This window comes from Haliotis cracherodii, unplaced genomic scaffold (assembly GCF_022045235.1).
Source record: "Haliotis cracherodii isolate W230 unplaced genomic scaffold, xgHalCrac1.p SCAF_1, whole genome shotgun sequence".
NCBI classification, from domain to species: Eukaryota; Metazoa; Mollusca; class Gastropoda; order Lepetellida; family Haliotidae; genus Haliotis; species Haliotis cracherodii.
This window is the reverse complement of record NW_027266264.1, coordinates 10,591,945-10,612,704: the sequence shown is the minus strand read 5'-3', so window position 1 is coordinate 10,612,704 and position 20,760 is coordinate 10,591,945. Positions and strand designations below refer to the sequence as shown.

Below are 20,760 nucleotides of genomic sequence, written 5' to 3'. Positions count from 1 at the left end.
CGGGTAGCCTGGTGGTTAAAGCGTTCGCTCGTCACGCCGAAGAACCGGGTTCGAATCCCGACATGGGTACAATGTGTGAAGCCCATTTCTGGTGTCCCCCGCCATGATATTGCTGGAATATTGCTAAAAGCGGCGTAAAACCAAACTCACTCACTCAAATGTCTAACATCTGGCCATTCTGTACTAATGCTGAGAGTTGGTTTATCATCCAAATGTACCCTGGGTACAAAATGAAGCAGGGAGTACTTTATCAGTTTATAGAACATGGTTGAGTATCCATATTGTGGTGCAGTTCATTAAACATTTTGTTTATTAAAGGTCTTCAGTTTGCCATAAACCAATAAATATCTGGCAACAAATCAATATATTAATTTGTATCCAGGGTACATTTTCATGGTAAACTGATCAAGAGTGTAGGGCTGGGACGAGTCCAAATTTACTACCTGGGTACCCAGCCTCCTATTACCTGACCCTACCCGGGTACCCACCCCCTTATTACCCGACCCTACCCGGGTACCCACTGTAGGTCTCATGAGATAGGTACAAAATGTCCAATTTGGAAAAGTCTGCCCTGGCAAATTGTATTTAGATACACGTAGAAAACAATCTGGTCATGCAAACACTGAAGTTTACAGCATGAAGTTTTATCTTTATTCAAACATATAAAAGTCATAAGGAATGGATGCATAGTCAGAAAGAAATGGGAACATTAGTCACTTGTAGTGTAACCATAGAGTTTTAGATATATATCATGTGATGGGTCCGGGTAGTCCTGTGGGTACCCGAGTCCTACTCAGTACCCACCCAACCCGAGTAAACTGTCCCAGCCCTACAAGCATGACACTCCTTCTATTGTTTGGAGGTCCCTGCTGACTGTGTATTTCTGGACCTACAAGCGTGACACTCCTTCTATTGTTTGGAAGTCCCTGCTGACTGTGTATTTCTGGACCTACAAGTGTGACACTCCTTCTAGTGTTTGGAGGTCCCTGCTGACTGTGTATTTCTGGACCTACAAGCGTGACACTCCTTCTATTGTTTGGAAGTCCCTGCTGACTGTGTATTTCTGGACCTACAAGTGTGACACTCCTTCTAGTGTTTGGAGGTCCCTGCTGACTGTGTATTTCTGGACCTACAAGCGTGACACTCCTTCTATTGTTTGGAAGTCCCTGCTGACTGTGTATTTCTGGACCTACAAGTGTGACACTCCATCTAGTGTTTGGAGGTCCCTGCTGACTGTGTATTTCTGGACCTACAAGAGTGACGCTCCATCTGTTGTTTGGAGGTCCCTGCTGACTGTGTATTTCTGGACCTACAAGTGGGACACTCCTTCTATTGTTTGGAAGTCCCTGCTGACTGTATTTCTGGACCTACAAGGGTGACACTCCATCTGTTGTTTGGAAGTCCCTGCTGACTGTGTATTTCTGGACCTACAAGAGTGACACTCCATCTGTTGTTTGGAAGTCCCTGCTGACAGTGTATTTCTGGACCTACAAGTGTGACACTCCATCTAGTGTTTGGAGGTCCCTGCTAACTGTATTTCTGGACCTACAAGGGTGACACTCCATCTACTGTTCGGAAGTCCCTGCTGACTGTGTATTTCTGGACCTACAAGAGAGAAACTCCATCTATTGTTTGGAAGTCCCTGCTGACTGTGTATTTCTGCACCTACCGAAGTTGGTGACTGTAATGAGGAAGCAGCTGTTCCCAGCCCGAGTCTCGCACAGCACCTCCCGCCTCATGAACTGCTCACGCTCCGGGTCCTGGAGAAGGGTGTCCAGATCCTCCTTCAGGTCCGTGAATGTGTAGGGGTAGCAGTGGGCCAGGTAGTACGTGTCCTCGGCGTGAGGGAACTCCTGTAACAGTTACATCATTGAGTGTAGGGTTACCGGTCGGAACGCCTGTTGTATGTGTCATTGTGGGGAGGGATCTGTTGAAAGGGCAACAGCTACATCATTGAGGATAAGAGCAATTGATGAGATTGATGTATGGTCATGTGGGAAGAAAATCCCAAGCATGCAAGTTGTAGATGCTACTATTATTGAGAAATCAACAACATGGGTTTGTGCTTTGCAGCACATCAGGGCTTCAAACATAAATCAAGCAGATCCTGGCACAGCAAAGGGACATAATTCTGATTGTTCTGTATTAAAAATCACCAGATTCAGGTTAATTTTCTTCTATTGCAAGTTCCAAATATATGATGTTTAAAAGTTGGTTGGAACACAGGAAGTGATAGTGTCCCAGCATGCATCTTACCATTTGCCACTCCAGGTAGTAGTAAGCTATGCCGCGCTGTAGCAGCGGACAGTGAAGGTAGGTCACATTGCGACTGTAGCTGAAATGGTACAAAATAGCTCAATTGTCACATGTACCTGCTGGTTTATACCACTCTTCAGTAAATCAGCACAACAAAGTTATGGTTAAGTTTATAGCAAAATACATCCAGATAAGAATCTTCAATGTTGAAGAAATCTTTCTTTGGTGAAGGTCAGTTAGTTTACTTAAAAAGGCAACTTCGAATATTGATGGGTGAGAACACAAACATACGACACATTCACATCTACAAGCTATGTCACAGAGCGAATTGTTAATTTGTCCACTTTTCTCTGACATTCAAAACCTATTTCCCTTTGTAGCTTTTCCTATATTTCTTTCATCAGTATATATCAATTCATTGTCATGATTGTCTGTATAGTTTTGCAAATCAATATTCCTTACAATGTATACTTTTGGTGGACAATATCACATTGTTACCTTGATGAGAAGAGTGTAAGTTTTACCTGATGTGGTGCCCTGTGCGATACCAGCCAGTGTTCCTATCGCGAGCATTTTGTTCTGAGTATCCCAACGGTCGCATACCTGACATTAATTAAACAGAATATGAGTTGAAACTGTTCATTACTGTATCATATACTACTCAATGTTTGATAAGGATATTGAAACCTTTCATTCTGTTGAAAAATCAGAAAACAACACACTGCAATGCGTACTTAAAGTTGATTCTAACTTGGTTGGAAGTTGAAAATTCATCAATCCCATTGTGGTACTGCATACTATTTGTATGACAACTTGTCCAAGCAATTACTCCAAATCAGTCCTCAACATGGACACTAAGAATATCCCTATCAAATGATGAGTAGGATATTAAGTGGCATTCAGTTATCAGAGAGAGTCCAAAAAATGTATGTACCGTATTCGATGTAATAAGCGCCCCGCTCTAATAAGCACCCACGGCGATATTTGCTGATATATTGGCTGGTGAACAATCCCAATTAGCACCCCTTACCGATTGATCAATGCACACAAGACTTATTTATTTGCATATAATGCACACTCGTGTGTTATATGCACCCTTAATTATGGGCAATTAAAGTCTGGGAAAATATATCTGTCGTATATAAACATTTCAGGCTGTCACCATAAACCACAAAATTTATCTTTTTTCACCAAAATAATATTCTAATAAGAGCCCCATATTTCTAATTTTGAGAGCGCCCTGGGCGCTTATTACGTCGAATACGGTATATTTTTATATATTTAAATTCAGTTTTATATTGTATCAACTCTGAGGTTAGCATTGTGCAAATATTGTATCCGACAAACATCATCCCCTACATTAATTCAACAAGAAGTTAAGAAAAGGGATATTTCTTTGAGAAATACCTTAAAAGTCTAACAGTTTTCTAGTCTTGAGTTTTAAAGAAACTTGTCATGAAATTAAGAGGAAGATTTGTAAAATATTTTCTAACCAATGTTTTCCTTTTCAACCAACCATAGTGAACCTAAATCACAATGATGGCAGTAAACTCACCATAGTTATACAGACTGTCCCTCTTGAGCAGGTTAACGATGCGGAACCTGTAGGTGACCCCTGGCACTGCGTTCCTGACCCGGAAGTAGTACCACTGAGTATGGCGGTTTGTGTACAGGTCAGTCTTTAGCACCAATTCATATTCATACTGACCTCTGGAATTAATTATTGATCTTTGAACATACAATACAATAATGCATATTTGACCATTTATCAAAGTTCTTCTATACATGAGAAACATATATATGAATTTTATATTTGTATGTCATGCTAAAGAATTTGTCAAATTTTTCTCCACCTTTGAAACCCCATTATCACAAAAGACTCTGTTTATAAGATTTTCAAAATTTCAACATACATGTACAACTAAACTAAATCCAGACATAATATATTGGGTGATAATTGTGGTACCATTATGTCTAAAAATATTCTCGAGTATATATTACACCCCTAAATTGAATTCCTAAGCTACAATAGTTAGGAAATCCCAACTTACTCTCAGGAAAGCGTTGTCACTAAATACTCAAACACACCCCACACAAGCAGCATCCGTTTTACATGCTGATATTCCAACAACTGTTATTAACAACAGACTCAAAGTGAGGACCTAATCACTCTCCATACAACCAGTCAGGGCTAGAGTATATAACTACAACACACATCAAAACCTAAACTGGAAACTTGAACAGGCCATATATTACATTTGAGTGAATTCACACAAAACTTGGGGCAAGTTAACTATATTCATGATAGTCAGCACATTTCCATCTAAACAATTATTATTTAACAATGATGATCCATAGGAAACGTTACTCAGTGCAGAGGTTGAGCTAAAAAAGTGTGCTCCATGTGTTTTCTTTGCCTTCAGTGCTAAGACTATTGTAAGCCTAAATACATGCACAACAGCTACGAACATATTATCACTAAGATTACTTTATATATTTTGGGATTAAGTTTTGTTTGTTTTGTTTGTTTGTTGTTTAACGCCGCACTCAGCAATATCCCGGCTATATGACGGCGGTCTGTAAATAATCGAGTCTGGACTAGCCAAGCCAGTGATTGACATCATGAGCATCGATCCACACAATTGGGATACGATGACATGCATCAACCAAGTCAGCAAACCTGACCACCCGATTATGGCAAGCATGGGTTGCTGAAGACCTATTCTACCCTGAATCTTCACTGGTCTTGGGATGAAGTGTCAGTGTGGATAGACCAGTGTGTTCATGTTTATAATATGACATTTTGTGCAGAATTGATACTTTTTGGAGTTAAAGAGAACATAAAAACAGGTAAAGTGTTCGATTTACTTTTACTTATTGCAAAATTCTATATTAATTTTAAGCAAGTTCCAAAATACCAAACCTTATTTCCATGTTTATAAAAAGGAAGCTTTTACACAAAACAGCATTGAAAAAGATATTGCTTTCAAGACAGGTAGTCAGAAGAAATTCAATGGACCTTGGATGCTGTATCCTAAACTTTTTGAAAACAAGGAGCAGCTTTCATTTTAATTTTAGTTTTGTACTTAAGACTTTAATGTTTGAGACTATGTACTTACCAGCACTGTAATATTTTATATAAACTTGAACAGTTTATGCATACTTGATCTATGCAGCATATTTTGTATTATTAGAGTGAATGTGTGAGTGAGAAGTATGATATTTTCCGAAAAAATCTAAGATGTACTGATAAGTTGTGCTACATGTCATGGACTTTTTGCTACCCTGGGCAGAAGCCCATTTCTATGTAACAGGTACTTCTTTTTAAAAACAATAAATGAGAAAAGAAAAAAAAAAGATTACTTTATATTACAGGCCTAATATAAAAAATCTCTAAATATCTCTTAGATTGAAAAATTGTCTTCTTAACAATGGAGGTATGACAATAAATTTCAAAAGCAACAAGACTAGATTAGAAATGGTTCCAAAGAAAAGAAAATCTGAAGTGTAGTTTCCTAACATGAAATCATTACTTCTGAATATACAGTGTCTCAATACTTACAATACCCTAGTGAGTGACAAACGTAACCACCTAACTACGACCTCTCTTTAAGCAGTAAACACACTCACATGTGACATTAACAAAACAAAACGTCTACATAAACACTTCTAGAATAAACCTTTATTCAAGCCAACACTAACAAATCAAAGTGTAGTGACTTGGGGTAACTGTATCCACCAATAACAGGCACCTGACAACTATAGGGAATAACATGTCGTATCCCACCAGGGGAGTATTCAAACACGCAGCCTACCTATACAAACTAGTACTGGTTGGACACCTTTGTTTTTGCCAGTCTATTGGCTAAGTCAATATTTGACGATTGATTTATCTAAATATAACTATACCAACAACACTTCAGTGTACTGCTAATAGAGCCTTGGTGCTAGGAATGAAATGGTTGGAACCTCTCTAGTACAACACCTTTTTATCCAAGACTCCTGCCTTATTTGTAAGTCACTTTAATGATGATAAATACCGGTATCCAACCGCTCAACAACAGTGGTCATCTCATTAACAGTATCTATAGACATATTTGAACCAAGGATTTGGACCTAGCTCCTCTGCCAAGAATTACCTATGAGGATCTGTACCACGGACATGTAGAGGCCCTGAGGGTCATCATCAGATGGGTGAGGTGAGGTGAGGTGAAATGGGGTTTAACGTCGCGTCCAAGATTATTGCACTTATATAGCGACGTGCATGCACGTGTGTGTGTAGCTACTTGTACTAGACCGGACTGATGCCGATTTATAGTGCTAGCCTACTGAGATACCATGCCGCAGTTTAACATGAATACCCCACTCAGACACAGTATACTGATTCTGAGCTGACCAGTCCTTGTTTTAGCCCCTTAATGCTGAGCGCCAGACAGGGTAACAACAAGTACCATCTTTTAACGTCTTTTGGTATGACGCTCTCCGGGCGGACGCTCTACCACTAGACCACGGAGGCGGTCCTCATCATCAGACATAAAGGAGGAGGCTATTGTGAATAGACAGCCATAACCATCATATGTGGGGTCATAATATATACTGAGGTTCACCAAGGCAGATATGTAATGGGTCATAATGTTGTTTTACAAACTTCAACTTGAGCAAATTTTAACCCCAGTAAATGTTCTATGATTAGTGGGAGTTTATGGTTTATGTGAACCCCACCAGCGAAAGCTTAGTGCTGACAAACCAAGGATCACAGGCAGGATGAATCTGGGAGCCAAATCATAGGATCCTAGCACAGCAAAGGGAGCTAACTTGGTGTAGTGCATTGTAGCAAAATAGATGACTGGGTCACTCGTCCAACCTGCGGTACTGCTATACTGAGCCAACTATATATTGTACTCAAAAGAAGTTAAAGACCACTTGATTTTCTCATATGACGATAGTTAATCTGTCATGGCTGGCGGCTATTGCCTTCCAATTGTGGGTGTTTTGTTTTGGGTAATAGAGACAAATTATATCCTTACACTCTCCTTGCTTGGCGTAGATTGCCGCTCTCAAAACGGGACTCGAACAGCAGGTTGGGACAACACCCCTCGGGAACAGGCTGAGCGTGGTGTTCTCGGGGACTGCGTTCCGAGTCGTACACGATCAGCACCCCACGCCATCGCCCATGGAAGGGCGTGTCCTGGTTTTCTGCTGTTCTTGAGACTGCTGTAAAAGAAGGAAAGTGTGAGTGAGGGATCTTGCAGCAAAGTGGGTGAATAATTCAAACATCGGCCAATGAAGACTAAAATGTCTTAATAGCTAGTAACATCCAACAACAAAACTCATTAGCAAACACAGTGATTGAGTGAGTGAGTGAGTGAGTGAGTGAGTGAGTGAGTGAGTGATCACCAAAAGTATCCAACACAAGGAACGTGCACAGTTCCAAATAAAAATATGAATTATCAAATCTACAGTTATGCTACCTCAAATATCAAAACACAGCAGGCTTATTTTCTAACTGACTTAAGTATTCAACCAATATTCATTATGATGGTTCTTTTGTTGTTTAGTTTAGTTTATAGAGGTATGTTGTCTTGATCACATGTTAATTGACTGATAGATCACTGCGCAAGGCTGCATTTTAGCCCCATGAAACACAAAGCACTAAACTTCACATGGTGTTGTAGAATGGGTACCCAGGAGTGAATGGGGACGTGACTGACAGCTTTGAGTGCCTAAGTACAAGCTAAAGTGGCAGAAACATTACTGGTCCATTTTGTCAAGTACTGTCAAGGATAGAAATGGTCCACGAGCCTCAAGCCTACACTTGTGTGTATGGATAATGTACCGCTGCAGTGAGTGGATGTAGTTTCAAGCTCTTACCCTGTGGCCTGTGAGTGAGTGAGTGAGTTTGGCTTAACGCCGCTTTTAACAGTATTCCAGTTATATCACGGCATGTCAGCCTAATGTGGGAGGAAAGCCCGAAGTGATGCAAGTCTGAGACGTTTACCACTTCGGTGAAACCCACGCGCACGGGTTTGGCGCTGACAATCCTAGAAACTTAATCGGGGCGAACTGGGATTCAAACCCACAATCATAGGTTTCTGGTGTGCCCAAGGGACGCAACTCTGCACAGCGAATCGCGGCGCCTTAAACAACTGGGCCCCCCCTGCCCCCTGTGGTCTGTGAGTAATAGAATCTAGGCCAACCAAACCAGGGATTGACAGCATGATTAACTCAGCCATTGATAACATACTTAATCTACATGGGCATATTACCAGTACTTTGATTACTGCATATTGTAAAGATTAAAATCAACATAACATCTGTCTGTGGACTTTGGCACGTCCACATAGCTATCACCCAAAACTGTTTCAATGATTGAGATTTTGTTTTAACCGGGGTCCAGGGGCACAGACTCCGGTCTGCTCCAGGGTGTGGTGGGGGTAAGACCCCATCTGAAAATGATTTTAACCATTTTGAGCAGTATCTTTTAGCCCTTTTGTTGAAAGTTCATTGTAAATTTTCTTTTAATATTTCCTGTAGTGATCTATGATCAAAATGTGTGAGAGTTGACAGGTATGCTTCTGCAGGGCACACGTAAACTTTTCACACAAATTTTGTGATTTATTATGTATTTGTCAATTACGCTATATCAATGCTCATATTTCATGGTGTTCATCAAAACATATCCACCTTGTTGAATGAAAGCTTTACAGTGTCAATCAATACAGTGAATAAGTCCATAAATTTATCCGCCCATGAGCCACCTTTAGCAGTGTTAAGTGAAGGTCTTATCTGTTATTAAATGGGAGGTAAAGACCTCAGTTATTGAAAGAGCATGATTTACTAAATACTTATAGCTTTATCAAAACCTCAGAGACAGTATAAAGAGGAGCTGCTTCCAAATATACAGGAGGGAAAGGCAGTTCTTCGTAAAAGTATTGAATATATGTCGTATTTCATGCTTAAAAAATTGACACCTGCTTAATAAGTGAGTGAGTGAGTTTAGATTATTTTGTCACAGTATACCATCTACGACTGTCATATATCAGTTCAAAATGACCAAAGTTCAGTCAGCAATATTACAGTGAGTGAGTGAGTATGGTTTTATGCTGCTTTTAGCAATATTCCACAGCAGGGGACAACGGAAATGGGAGCAATATTACAGCTCTATCACAGCAGTCTGTAAGGTTCCAAGAGCAAGGACAGGAGCATGGACCAGACAGTTCAAGGAAAATGTTTTCTTGGCCACTGAATGGTAATAGTCCCACCTGGAACAGACAGACCAGTGCTTGATGCAACAGTGAGTTGGGTTTATGTCATTTTGAACAGTATATCATGGTATGTCTTGATGTGGGAGGAAATCCCAAAGTGATGCAGGTCTCAGACATTTCCTGCTCTGGGGAAACACATGAATTGTAGGTTTCCAGCAAATCTACCTGGTATTTGCTGCTGCCTCCCTCAGACACCAAGACTTGGCGAACATGTGAGATAATGTTTGCTTGACTACTGGGTGCACTGAGGAAATTTGCTGTTCCAACTTTTGAGTTTCCTACACTACGGCTCTTTGTGCCCAACACAGATCTTGGTGCATATCAAGATTATGAATTGTCAATAAATCATATCTGAGTTCATTTTACCACCTCCTTCAACAAAGACATACATGAACCAGACTTGTCAGACATTTTGACTCTTAAAGGAAACAAGTACCATCTCTTGGGGCAACCACCCAATCAGAGAACAGTGAAGTTCAATAAGTGGGGAGGATAGGGTTTCAAGTGGATATAGATTGAAGGCAGACACACATTAATATCACTTGAAAGTCACTTGAGTGAGGAGTTGTCTCCCTTATTGTCACTCTTCAGGGCTTGTGACAGTGACAGATGGGAAAGTACTGGAAGAAAATACCCCCCACTTTCTCTATGTTTTTCAAGATGACAAACACATTTCTAGGCTCTAGCAACCCAAGAGGATTGTCACAGCCTTGTCTGTGCTCCAAGTGAGTGATGGGAGTTTAATGCTGCAGTGAGCCATGTGTGAGCCATATTACCATATTTTCTTCTGTGTAATATATGTACTTGAGTATGTAATACACCCCCCATTTCTGGAGTACACATTTTAAGTGAGTGAGTTGGGTTTTAACGCCGCTTTTAACATTATTCAAGTTATATCGTGGCATGTCAGCTTAATGTGGGAGGAAAGCCTGAAGTGATGCAGGTCTCAGGCGTTTACCACTTCGGTGAAACCCGCAAGCACGGGTATGGTGCTGACAAACCGAGAAACATAATCGAGGTGAACTGGGATTCGAACCCACAATCATAGGTTTCTGGCGTGCCCAACACATTTTAAGAAAAATACTATCTTGTGTATAATGCGCTGTCAAAAACCACATCGTTTGCTTCTGGTGATGTTTTGGCTGGCGTGAACAGACGATTACACACTTGGTCAAAATGTCAATGTTAATATTTTGCAATAAAAATGCTTTTTTATAAAATCACTTGTATTTCCTGTTATGCCATGCATGCTCTACATGCATCGATCACTAACAGTGTGTGTTATAATTCCCAAGAAACAGCAATCACCTGTACATGCATGAGTTCCCAATGTCAGTAAAAATCCTACATAAATAACTAAAATGGTTTTGAACGCAACAAAATTAATGCTGACACTGTCATATACTAGTAATAAAATGTTTTGATATCTTGTTACTGTAGCTACTGCTGTTAAGATATGTTTTCAAAATAACCCAGTGTAGATCTTTGGTCTAACAACAGTTAGTTTATTGTATGTTACAGTTTTACATGTCACTATTTGAGATTGAACAATCAGCAATTGATCATAATATGAAACATGACAAAATCATACAAGAATAACAAAATATTGACTTCCAAAAGTCGGATAATAACTGTCCATGAGCTAATTCCTCTATTTATTCTGACAATGTGTCAAAAGCAATAGTACACTGATCATTAATGCTATAAATAATGTTGAGTTGCTGATCAGATCACAGATCACAGATCACGGAATTACCATAATCGACATTAAATGAAATTTTAATGAAATGGAATAAAATCATAAAACCTGATATATTTATATTGAACTGTAAAATATTGTAATAACGGGCCTAACTGGCGTACTGGATTGTACATTTGTTGACATGCAATTCCCAGGGTTACAAGTTGGCAGGATTGTTTTTTGCTTTGGGAAAAAAAAATCAAATCTCATTGTCTGCGTGTATCTATTTATTTTAATTGTACACACCTCCCTACTGTATTTGGAGGAAGAAAAGTGTACAAAACCATTGAAGTTAAAATGCAATAGGTGAGACCAGGCTTTGACCAGGTGGCCCTTTGGTAATAGTGGAGGGTAAACAGTTTGTTTGTTTGCTTGTTTGTTATTTCAAGCCGCACCTAGCAATATTCCAGCTATATGATGGCAGTCTATAAATAATCCTGTCTGGACCAGATAATCCAATGATTAATACCATGAGCATTGATCCACGAGATTGGGATCGATGACATGCATCAACCAAGTCAACGAGCCTGACCACCCTATCCCGTTATTTGCCTCTTATGACAAGCATAGTCGCCTTTTACAGCAAGCATGGGTTGCTGAAGACCTATTCTACCCCGGATCTTCACAGGTCTGGTGGTCTGTAAATAATCGAATCTCGACCAGACAATCAAGTGATATTGTGAGCATCAATTTACGCAATTTGGTTACAATGACATGCATCCACCAAATCAGTTAGCCTGACCACCTGATCCTGTTAGTTGCCTAGCATGGTTTGCCTAAGATCAATTCTAACCCAGGTCTTCATGGGGCACCCTAAATCACTGACACACACGGCTGAAAGCCAGTCCTCCAGGTTGAGACCTACATATATTATCCAAACTTTATCTGTGCTCAGCCACATTGGACGACCAATCTACTTGACTATTGGCGTTCTGTTCTCACTCTAGAACACCACTGGCATGTTTGTACCATAAAAAATTCCACAATTAAGTCATGAAGTTCTATTACCAAATATTGACAAATGACCTTACAATTAGATACCCTTGTTGTGGCACATGTGATTTACAAATACTTCAGTCAGTCATTATATCCATTATGGGTAATATATAGCATAATGTACACGAATCTTGGAATGATGGGTCATATATGCTACTCAAGAGAAGTTGGAGAGCAGCTGATTCTTGCTAATGTTAATCTGTCATGCCATGCAAATGGACCATAGTAATAAGAAAGAATTGAGTGCTCTTGAAATTTTTTCGAGTAGTATATATTGCACCGGATATCTGTTGTCCTTCGCCAGTAGTCACTGATTTGTGATAGAAAATCCATGATTACTTATAAATTTTCACAATCTTTTCTTAACAAATGTACAACACTGGCCTTAATGAACAAATAAACAACAAGAAACAAAATTAATATACAACAACCCTGTCTTTAACCAAGTATGAAACAACAAACCTGTCTATAATTTCATGGGTAACAAATTGTCTCTTCACAACTTACCGTCATCGTCATCCTGAGGCACGTCCTCCTCAGGCTCTGTTTCTGCGAGAGGCTCATCCTCCAATGGGCAATCAGAGATGTGTTTAGGTGTCACCAGAATTTCACCATCATAATATTGGGGCCAGTAGGGTCCATAGGGCCAGAATTTAATATCAGGAGGCCTGGTTTTATATTTGTTGATATATTCTTCCAACTGTTGTGAGTATGATAGATAACTGATTTTACTGTAGATCGGTGGTGGCGAGTCGGTATCACTAGACTCTGTTGCTACGACCTGACTTTCCTCCATTCTCAATCCAACACACTCCCTCCAACAATTTCACATCCACAAAACTTGACATTTGCTGTGTATTATCTAACAGAATTGGCCTCTTTGGCTAATATTCCAGTGTCCATATCATAAAGTATAAAATACCAACAACAAGATATATAACTCTGCACAAGCATGACTTTGATCAAATTATGTCCTTAAATATGACAACATCTACATACGTCTCCTGAATTCATTCTCCTCCAATGTTTCCTTCACATTTTGTCCAAATTTCATTAACATTGGTTTCCTTTAAACATCCGTTCACCATGTATCCAAAGCCCTTCTCCACAGACCCAATGATCCAGTTCACACACACTCAGCTCTCATAAATCTCCGTGGGTTCTTGCAGGTCTGGCGTGTATTATTAAACTCCTCATAACAGCATAAGCAGTAACTTTACTGTTCTATAAACAATTTCTGTCCTTATGTTCCAGCAATTGTTTGTTCTGGAATATGTGTCACCGCTCAACACATGACGGTACGGACATATTTCCTATTGCTTCTGTACAAATCACTGACACAATGTCCGACAAAGATTTTGCAGGCTTACACCAACGAAACACGATAATCCCAATATTTTCACATCTATTGAATCGCCACACACCTACTAAGAAGAAAGCCAAACATTTATAGCTACAGCATAAACATAATGATAATATGACGGATCTTCTATCTCACACTCCATTGTGATTGGATCTATAAATGGTATGTTATTTCCTAAGCACTGAATTCCAACGCTGATCCACTTTTCTCCCAGCGATTATAACCAAGTGAAGATTAAGTGCATTTGTCAATAAAAACCTCCAGCCTAGCTCCAACCGCCTACCTGGATGTTGGGTATAAATGTTTGTACTGACGACAGAATAGAGCCATCAAACAAGTCAGCCTCATAAATCTCCCTCTCAGGATAATTTGATTTTCTTTATCCGGAAACTACGGGAGAAAATGTTCTCACACGTGGACAAAAAGCATTGTACCTACTTCCACAGCTCTTGGCACAAATGCATGAACACCGACGTGAAAAGTCATCAGTGCTAGCTCAATTACTGACACGTCTGTTTCACGTTGAAATTCCTGCTCTCACTTTTCCATATGTCTGACCGACACAAGGCTAACACAATGGCCAGGACTTCTACAGCTTAGCTTAATACCACTTTATTAATCAGGAGGCCAGAGAAAGGTTCCACTTGGTAGAACTTCTTACACAATTATTCATTTACATATCCTAAAGGAACAGGAAACAGTACTAAGAGTAATCCTATGTGAAGGTTGCAGGGTACAAAATGTCCACTTAGCAGACTTGGCTACAAGGCTACCACCATGAGCAGATTGTTTTGTATGTAAGTAAAACAACATCAGGCTTTTGTCGTTCCAGAGATCAAGTGTATAGTAAAACTGCAAATAGCAAATTATTTTGTACTGTTTGGGTACTTAAGTCACATATGAAATTGCAATAGTCTATATATCAAAGTCCTGTTTGTTTTTTGGGTGACCAATTGTTCAATTTTGACTGATGAACAACTTTATGTCTTCTGTGAACCTTTGTGCACCAACACTGGCACACACACTATGGTACCATCAACCTGTTTCCTTGGTCTCACACAATATGGCAAAAAACGTGAATCCAGACTTGAACTCATCTCAATTTTTGTGCATTCTGTGCATCTCTCTGAACACTGACTTCTCTGGTTCTGCACCATACATCTTACAAGTTTTCAAGTAGTTGACAGGTTTTTGTCATTGATACATTCCCACACGTAGAACAGATACATCCAATGACCTAGCGGTCCTACTTTCTGGTCTCCTTTGTTCCTTGATCACAGTTATTATCAGAACACACGAACCCTTTCTTTCCGAGGAAACTCTTTCAACAACACACCATCACATTCCTTTATCTCCCATGGTGCCGTCTTCCTTAACCGTCTTCAAATATCATTTTTCAGTCTTTTCTTCCAGTTTTGTAGCCTTTGACACCTCCACTATGTCATTCTTGTCTGACTTTTGTGCCTTTCGGGACAGTGAAGCAGACGACAGATAGAGATGTGCGATCGTGAGTGAACGCCGCCGCTTCAACTCTTGTTCTGCATCCAAACTCTGCAGCACCACACTTTGCTTCTTGGTGACACTGCGTGGAGAATCCATAATGGGGGAACAGCACGTACTACATTGTCTACACTACTACCTGCTTTACAACCTGCAAGCAAATTGGTACCTTGGGAATTATTCTCATAGACTCTGCCTTAGACATACAAGTAATGTTTCCCTAGAAACAAACTGCTTGACAACTTAAAAACACATTGATCTTGAAAACATGTATTGATTTTATCCACATTTCTGCACACTTCTGATTTCAAACACAATGCTAATGTAACCCCCAGAATGAAATATCAACAAAAATCAGAAAATATCCAGCCAAACAAACAAACATCAATGAGCCTTAGAAGACATAAAAAACATTCCTATTACTCAGGCCAGCTCAATCTATGCTCCAACACAAAAGATGCCACCAGTTTCACATATTTCACAGCTGTCTTGAACCAAATGTACAATATATCTACCTCAACAGTCACCATCAGTCTGCGATCCACAACCTTGACAAACCCTCCTTGCCAGCTATCCTCAAACAACATCACCGGATGCTCAAATGGACTTGCTCAAACATTTCAAAACAACCAGTGTATGACGCCATTACAAGGACCTGTTATCAAAACGCTCACAAGATCAAATTTCTGGCCCCAGTTCAACCCCTGAACTTTCTATTGTGAGAAGAAGTCGAAGAATTGGTGATCAGTGACTCTGCACTAAACCAGTCAATCAACACATTTAACATATTGTCACACCCTCACTACATTCTGAACACTGACTGAATGAGAAACCATGGCTTTGTCACCATTAACACCCGCTTTTATTCCCTTTGAATAGAACCTCATTAATGCAACACATACATTCACATTCACTGTTCAACCATACCTAAGAAAAGGTGGAGATCAAAGGTGGCAAGGAATATTGAGTTTCCAGTTTTAGTGTTAACACTGACTTGATCATTGCAAAGATCTTTCAGCTAACCAGCTGTAATTGCTGAAGTGAGTTTACTTACTGGCAATATATATACAGTCATTGCTCAGGGGCTAAAGACACCAGTACATTTTGTCATCAACACTCAAATGGAAACTGTCTGTTAAAGATGTCATTACAGCTATGGACCTAAAGACCTTGTTGAGGCATTTTTATACCAAACATAGGCACTACAGTGCTTGTGTCCACAAACACTTGTTACCCTCTATATTAAGGTTTCAAATAAATTTTCATAAATTACCATGCCAACCATACAGGAAATGCAATAATTACATTGAATCATAAAATACTTGAAATTGTCACAAAACTTTAACAAACATTATTAAGAAAACTAAGAAGCATATTCCTCAACCATCATCCTACTAAGCAGGAACTAAATTCATTACTCACATGTTCACAGATGTGGAAAATAAAAGTGTTATGCATTTTGAATAAACAAAACAAACATATATCCTCAACCATAATCCTACCAAGCAGGAACTTAATTAATTACTCACATGTTTACAGCTGGGAACATTGTAACATGCTAGGGAAAGTTTTTGTGACCTCCAGTCGAACATTGACAGTCCACTAAGAGTCTCCCAGTAACTGCCATATTAAGATCTCTACTGTTGAGGTTGGGCGCGAGACAACACGCCATGACGTGACTCACGCTGCCTACTGTTTGATAGAAGATAACGGGCTTTGAATACAATGTGCCTGTAGGTGATGGAACAGACCACAGTTTCAGGTCTTTTGTTCTGACCAGTTTATGTTAGGTCATTATTGCACAGAAGAACTGTCTGACTGAACGATTTCATATTTTGCTGAGATATTCAGTATTACAAAGCATTAAAGTAAATAAACCTTTGAATGCAAAGTAGACACAATTTAAGGGAAAACAACTTCTTTATCTACTGTAAAGGCTATGTTTCGGTATAGATCCTTATACAATGATCCTTGACAACGGTATAAGGATCTATACTGAAACATCATCTTTACATTAAATAAAGAAGTTTTTATCCATAAATTGTGTCTACTTTGTCATCCGTTAACTTTTAAGTAATGCCTATCAAACAATTCATTGAATGCAAGTTTTTTGTATTTCCAAAAAGAGTGAGACACTAAACATCACTTTAGGTCACCATGTATCAATTGGAAAAATATACAGAAAATTTAATAAACTTCACCCCATCTGCAGGGGTAGACACTTTTATTTATATTCAACAAGTCCACAACTCACCTTGGACATGCGAGTTACGTAAAAATAACTAAATTTTAGGATAAAATAACTAATCCGTGTATATTTCACTAATGTCAAACAAACGGACTAGTGGCTGTCCGTGTGAATGTTAGCCACGGTCATATTTACAAGACAAGCAATCATTCTGGCAGTGAGATGTTACCACCAAACCTAGTTTTAAATTTTGATTTTTAAGAAAAATTAAGACATTTATATATACAAATTTTAATGTGAATTTTCCGGTTTGTTTTGTTTTATGTATGTGAGCTACTTCATCCTTTCTGATTTCAGAATAAGCAGACAAAAAAACATGTGTATATTACACAAAATGTAACTGTGTTGGTGGTCTGTGGGCCTATTCTGACCTGGAATCCCCATGTTGGTTGGCCTGTTCTGACAAGGGATCCCCATGTTGGTGGTCTGTGGGCCTATTCTGACCTGGAATCCCCATGTTGGTGGGCCTATTCTGACCAGGAATCCCCATGTTGGTGGGCCTAATCTGACCAGGAATCCCCATGTTGGTGGGCCTATTCTGACCAGGAATCCCCATGTTAGTGGTCTGTGGGCCTATTCTGACCTGGAATCCCCATGTTGGTGGGCCTGTTCTGACCAGGAATCCCCATGTTGGTGGGCCTATATTGACCAGGAATCCCCATGTTGGTGGTCTGTGGGCCTATTCTGACCTGGAATCCCCATGTTGGTGGGCCTATTCTGACCAGGAATCCCCATGTTGGTGGGTTGTGAGTCTATTCTGACCAGGAATCCCCATGTTGGTGGGCCTGTTCTGACAAGGGATCCCCATGTTGGTGTGCCTGTTCTGACAAGGGATCCCCATGTTGGTGGGCTGTGGGCTGTGGGCTGTGGGCTGTGGGCTGTGGGCCTATTCAAGGCTATAATTTGAGAGTCAATATCGCCTTCAGGAACCTGCAGGTTTGGGCTATTGTGAGAAGCAGACAACTGTGCTTGTCAGGGGAAAAGTTAATGGGCCTGGGAGATTTAGTGTCTACTTCACTTTCTTTATTTTATGTGTGCCCTTATCAGGGGAGATCACAGAGATTTCTCTCACCAATCCATACCTTGAACATTACCAACAAACGGTCAGTCTGACATATGCTGGTAACCAGGCCTAAGAAAGTAATGGCATTTTCACTTTTGTGATCACATTAATGTAATAGTTATTCCCAATGTAACAAAACAAGCAAGTGTAATGTGTGTAATTACAGCAGAAGCGCACGAATGACTTTGATAATCAAATAATATAAAACAGGTTTTATTTGAATTTAATTATTTCTGAGTTCGAATTGTATATCTGTTACAATGTTGCAACTGATTAAATTCATGAAATCAAGGTTACACATACATGTATATATATGACAGCAATAAGCAGAAATTATGTACAATAATAAACAAAAACTTTATACCAATACTTTCAAATACATGACACTTTTTATGGATAGCAACCTTTTTCATTCTTTGTCACAATGTTTCAGAGCTACTTCTTGCCCCGTCATCAGGTGATTCACCAGCAAGAAGTAGCTCTGAAACGTCATAAAGAAAAAAAGAAAATGCTATCCATAAAAAGTGTCATGTGTTCATGTCCTTACATCTTTAAAATGCCCATCAAAGAATATTTTCAAAGTCTTCTATATTATAGTTTTTCGAGCATTTCCAGGTTTTTTATTAGACATTGTCTACAAAGAAACAGAAATCTGGGGTCTTTGTTGTATACAATATTTCTGTTTTTTTATTGATAGTTTCCCTCAGAGAAAAAGATAAATGCCACCATGATAAAAAAATGTTTAAACTAATCCTTCTCGTTTCATAAAATCTAAATAAAACTTCTTAAGCAAAGTTAAGTAAAACAATTTTCTTTCTATATTATTCCATATTATTGAAATTGTCATTATCAGTTGTATTCTACATATACTACCCAGGTTTTGATACTGAAACATGTCATTCTGTTACAAAACTCAGACGACTCCAAAACATTGTAATGTGTGTTTAACTTGAAAGAGATGTCAGTACAATGCAGTATTGAAAACTATTTGTCTGACAACATTTCCCAGCAGTTAGTCCCATTCAGTCCCTACGTGGCCACTCAGAATATCCCTATAAATAGTTGAGCAGTATATGTGGCCTGTGCTGGTGACCAGCTGGACATTATAACACTGACAACATGGCTGACTGGAGCTGTGACCAGCTGGACATTATAACACTGACAACATGGCTGACTGGAGCTGTGACCAGCTGGACATTATAACACTGACAACATGGCTGACTGGAGCTGTGACCAGCTGGACATTATAACACTGACAACATGGCTGACTGGAGCTGTGACCAGCTGGACATTATAACACTGACAACATGGCTGACTGGAGCTGTGACCAGCTGGACAATATAACACTGACAACATGGGTGACTGGAGCTGTGACCAGCTGGACATTATAACACTGACAACATGGCTGACTGGAGCTGTGACCAGCTGGACATTATAACACTGACAACATGGCTGACTGGAGCTGTGACCAGCTGGACATTATAACACTGACAACATGGCTGACTGGAGCTGTGACCAGCTGGACAATATAACACTGACAACATGGGTGACTGGAGCTGTGACCAGCTGGACATTATAACACTGACAACATGGCTGACTGGAGCTGTGACCAGCTGGACATTATAACACTGACAACATGGCTGACTGGAGCTGTGACCAGCTGGACAATATAACACTGACAACATGGCTGACTGGAGCTGTGACCAGCTGGACATTATAACACTGACAACATGGCTGACTGGAGCTGTGACCAGCTGGACATTATAACACTGACAACATGGATGACTGGAGCTGTGACCAGCTGGACAATATAACACTGACAACATGGCTGACTGGAGCTGTGACCAGCTGGACATTATAACACTGACAACATGGCTGACTGGAGCTGTGACCAGCTGGACAATATAACACTGACAACATGGCCGACTGGAGCTGTGACCAGCTGGACATTATAACACTGACAACATGGCTGACTGGAGCTGTGACCAGCTGGACAGTATAACACTGACAACATGGCTGACTGGAGCTGTGACCAGCTGGACATTATAACACTAACAACATGGGTGACTGGAGCTGTGACCAGCTGGACATTATAACACTGACAACGTGGCTGACTGGAGCTGTGACCAGCTGGACATTATAACACTGACAACATGGCTGACTGGAGCTGTGACCAGCTGGACATTATAACACTGACAACATGGGTGACTGGAGCTGTGACCAGCTGGACATTATAACACTGACAACATGGCTGACTGGAGCTGTGACCAGCTGGACAGTATAACACTGACAACATGGGTGACTGGAGCTGTGACCAGCTGGACATTA

General features: G+C 40.0%; 1 protein-coding gene across 1 annotated transcript in view; it reads right to left on the bottom strand.

Moving 5' to 3' along the window:
- LOC139454148 (uncharacterized) overlaps positions 1-20,760 on the bottom strand; it is a 71,589-nt gene that overhangs the window by 20,560 nt on the left and 30,269 nt on the right. Inside the window, exons 4-8 of the mRNA XM_071235679.1 lie at positions 7,284-7,470; positions 3,812-3,966; positions 2,781-2,859; positions 2,257-2,335; positions 1,670-1,853 (exon numbers count right to left, since the gene is read on the bottom strand). Of these exons, the coding sequence (XP_071091780.1) occupies positions 1,670-1,853; positions 2,257-2,335; positions 2,781-2,859; positions 3,812-3,966; positions 7,284-7,470 (684 nt within the window). The remainder of the gene's footprint in view (positions 1-1,669; positions 1,854-2,256; positions 2,336-2,780; positions 2,860-3,811; positions 3,967-7,283; positions 7,471-20,760) is intronic.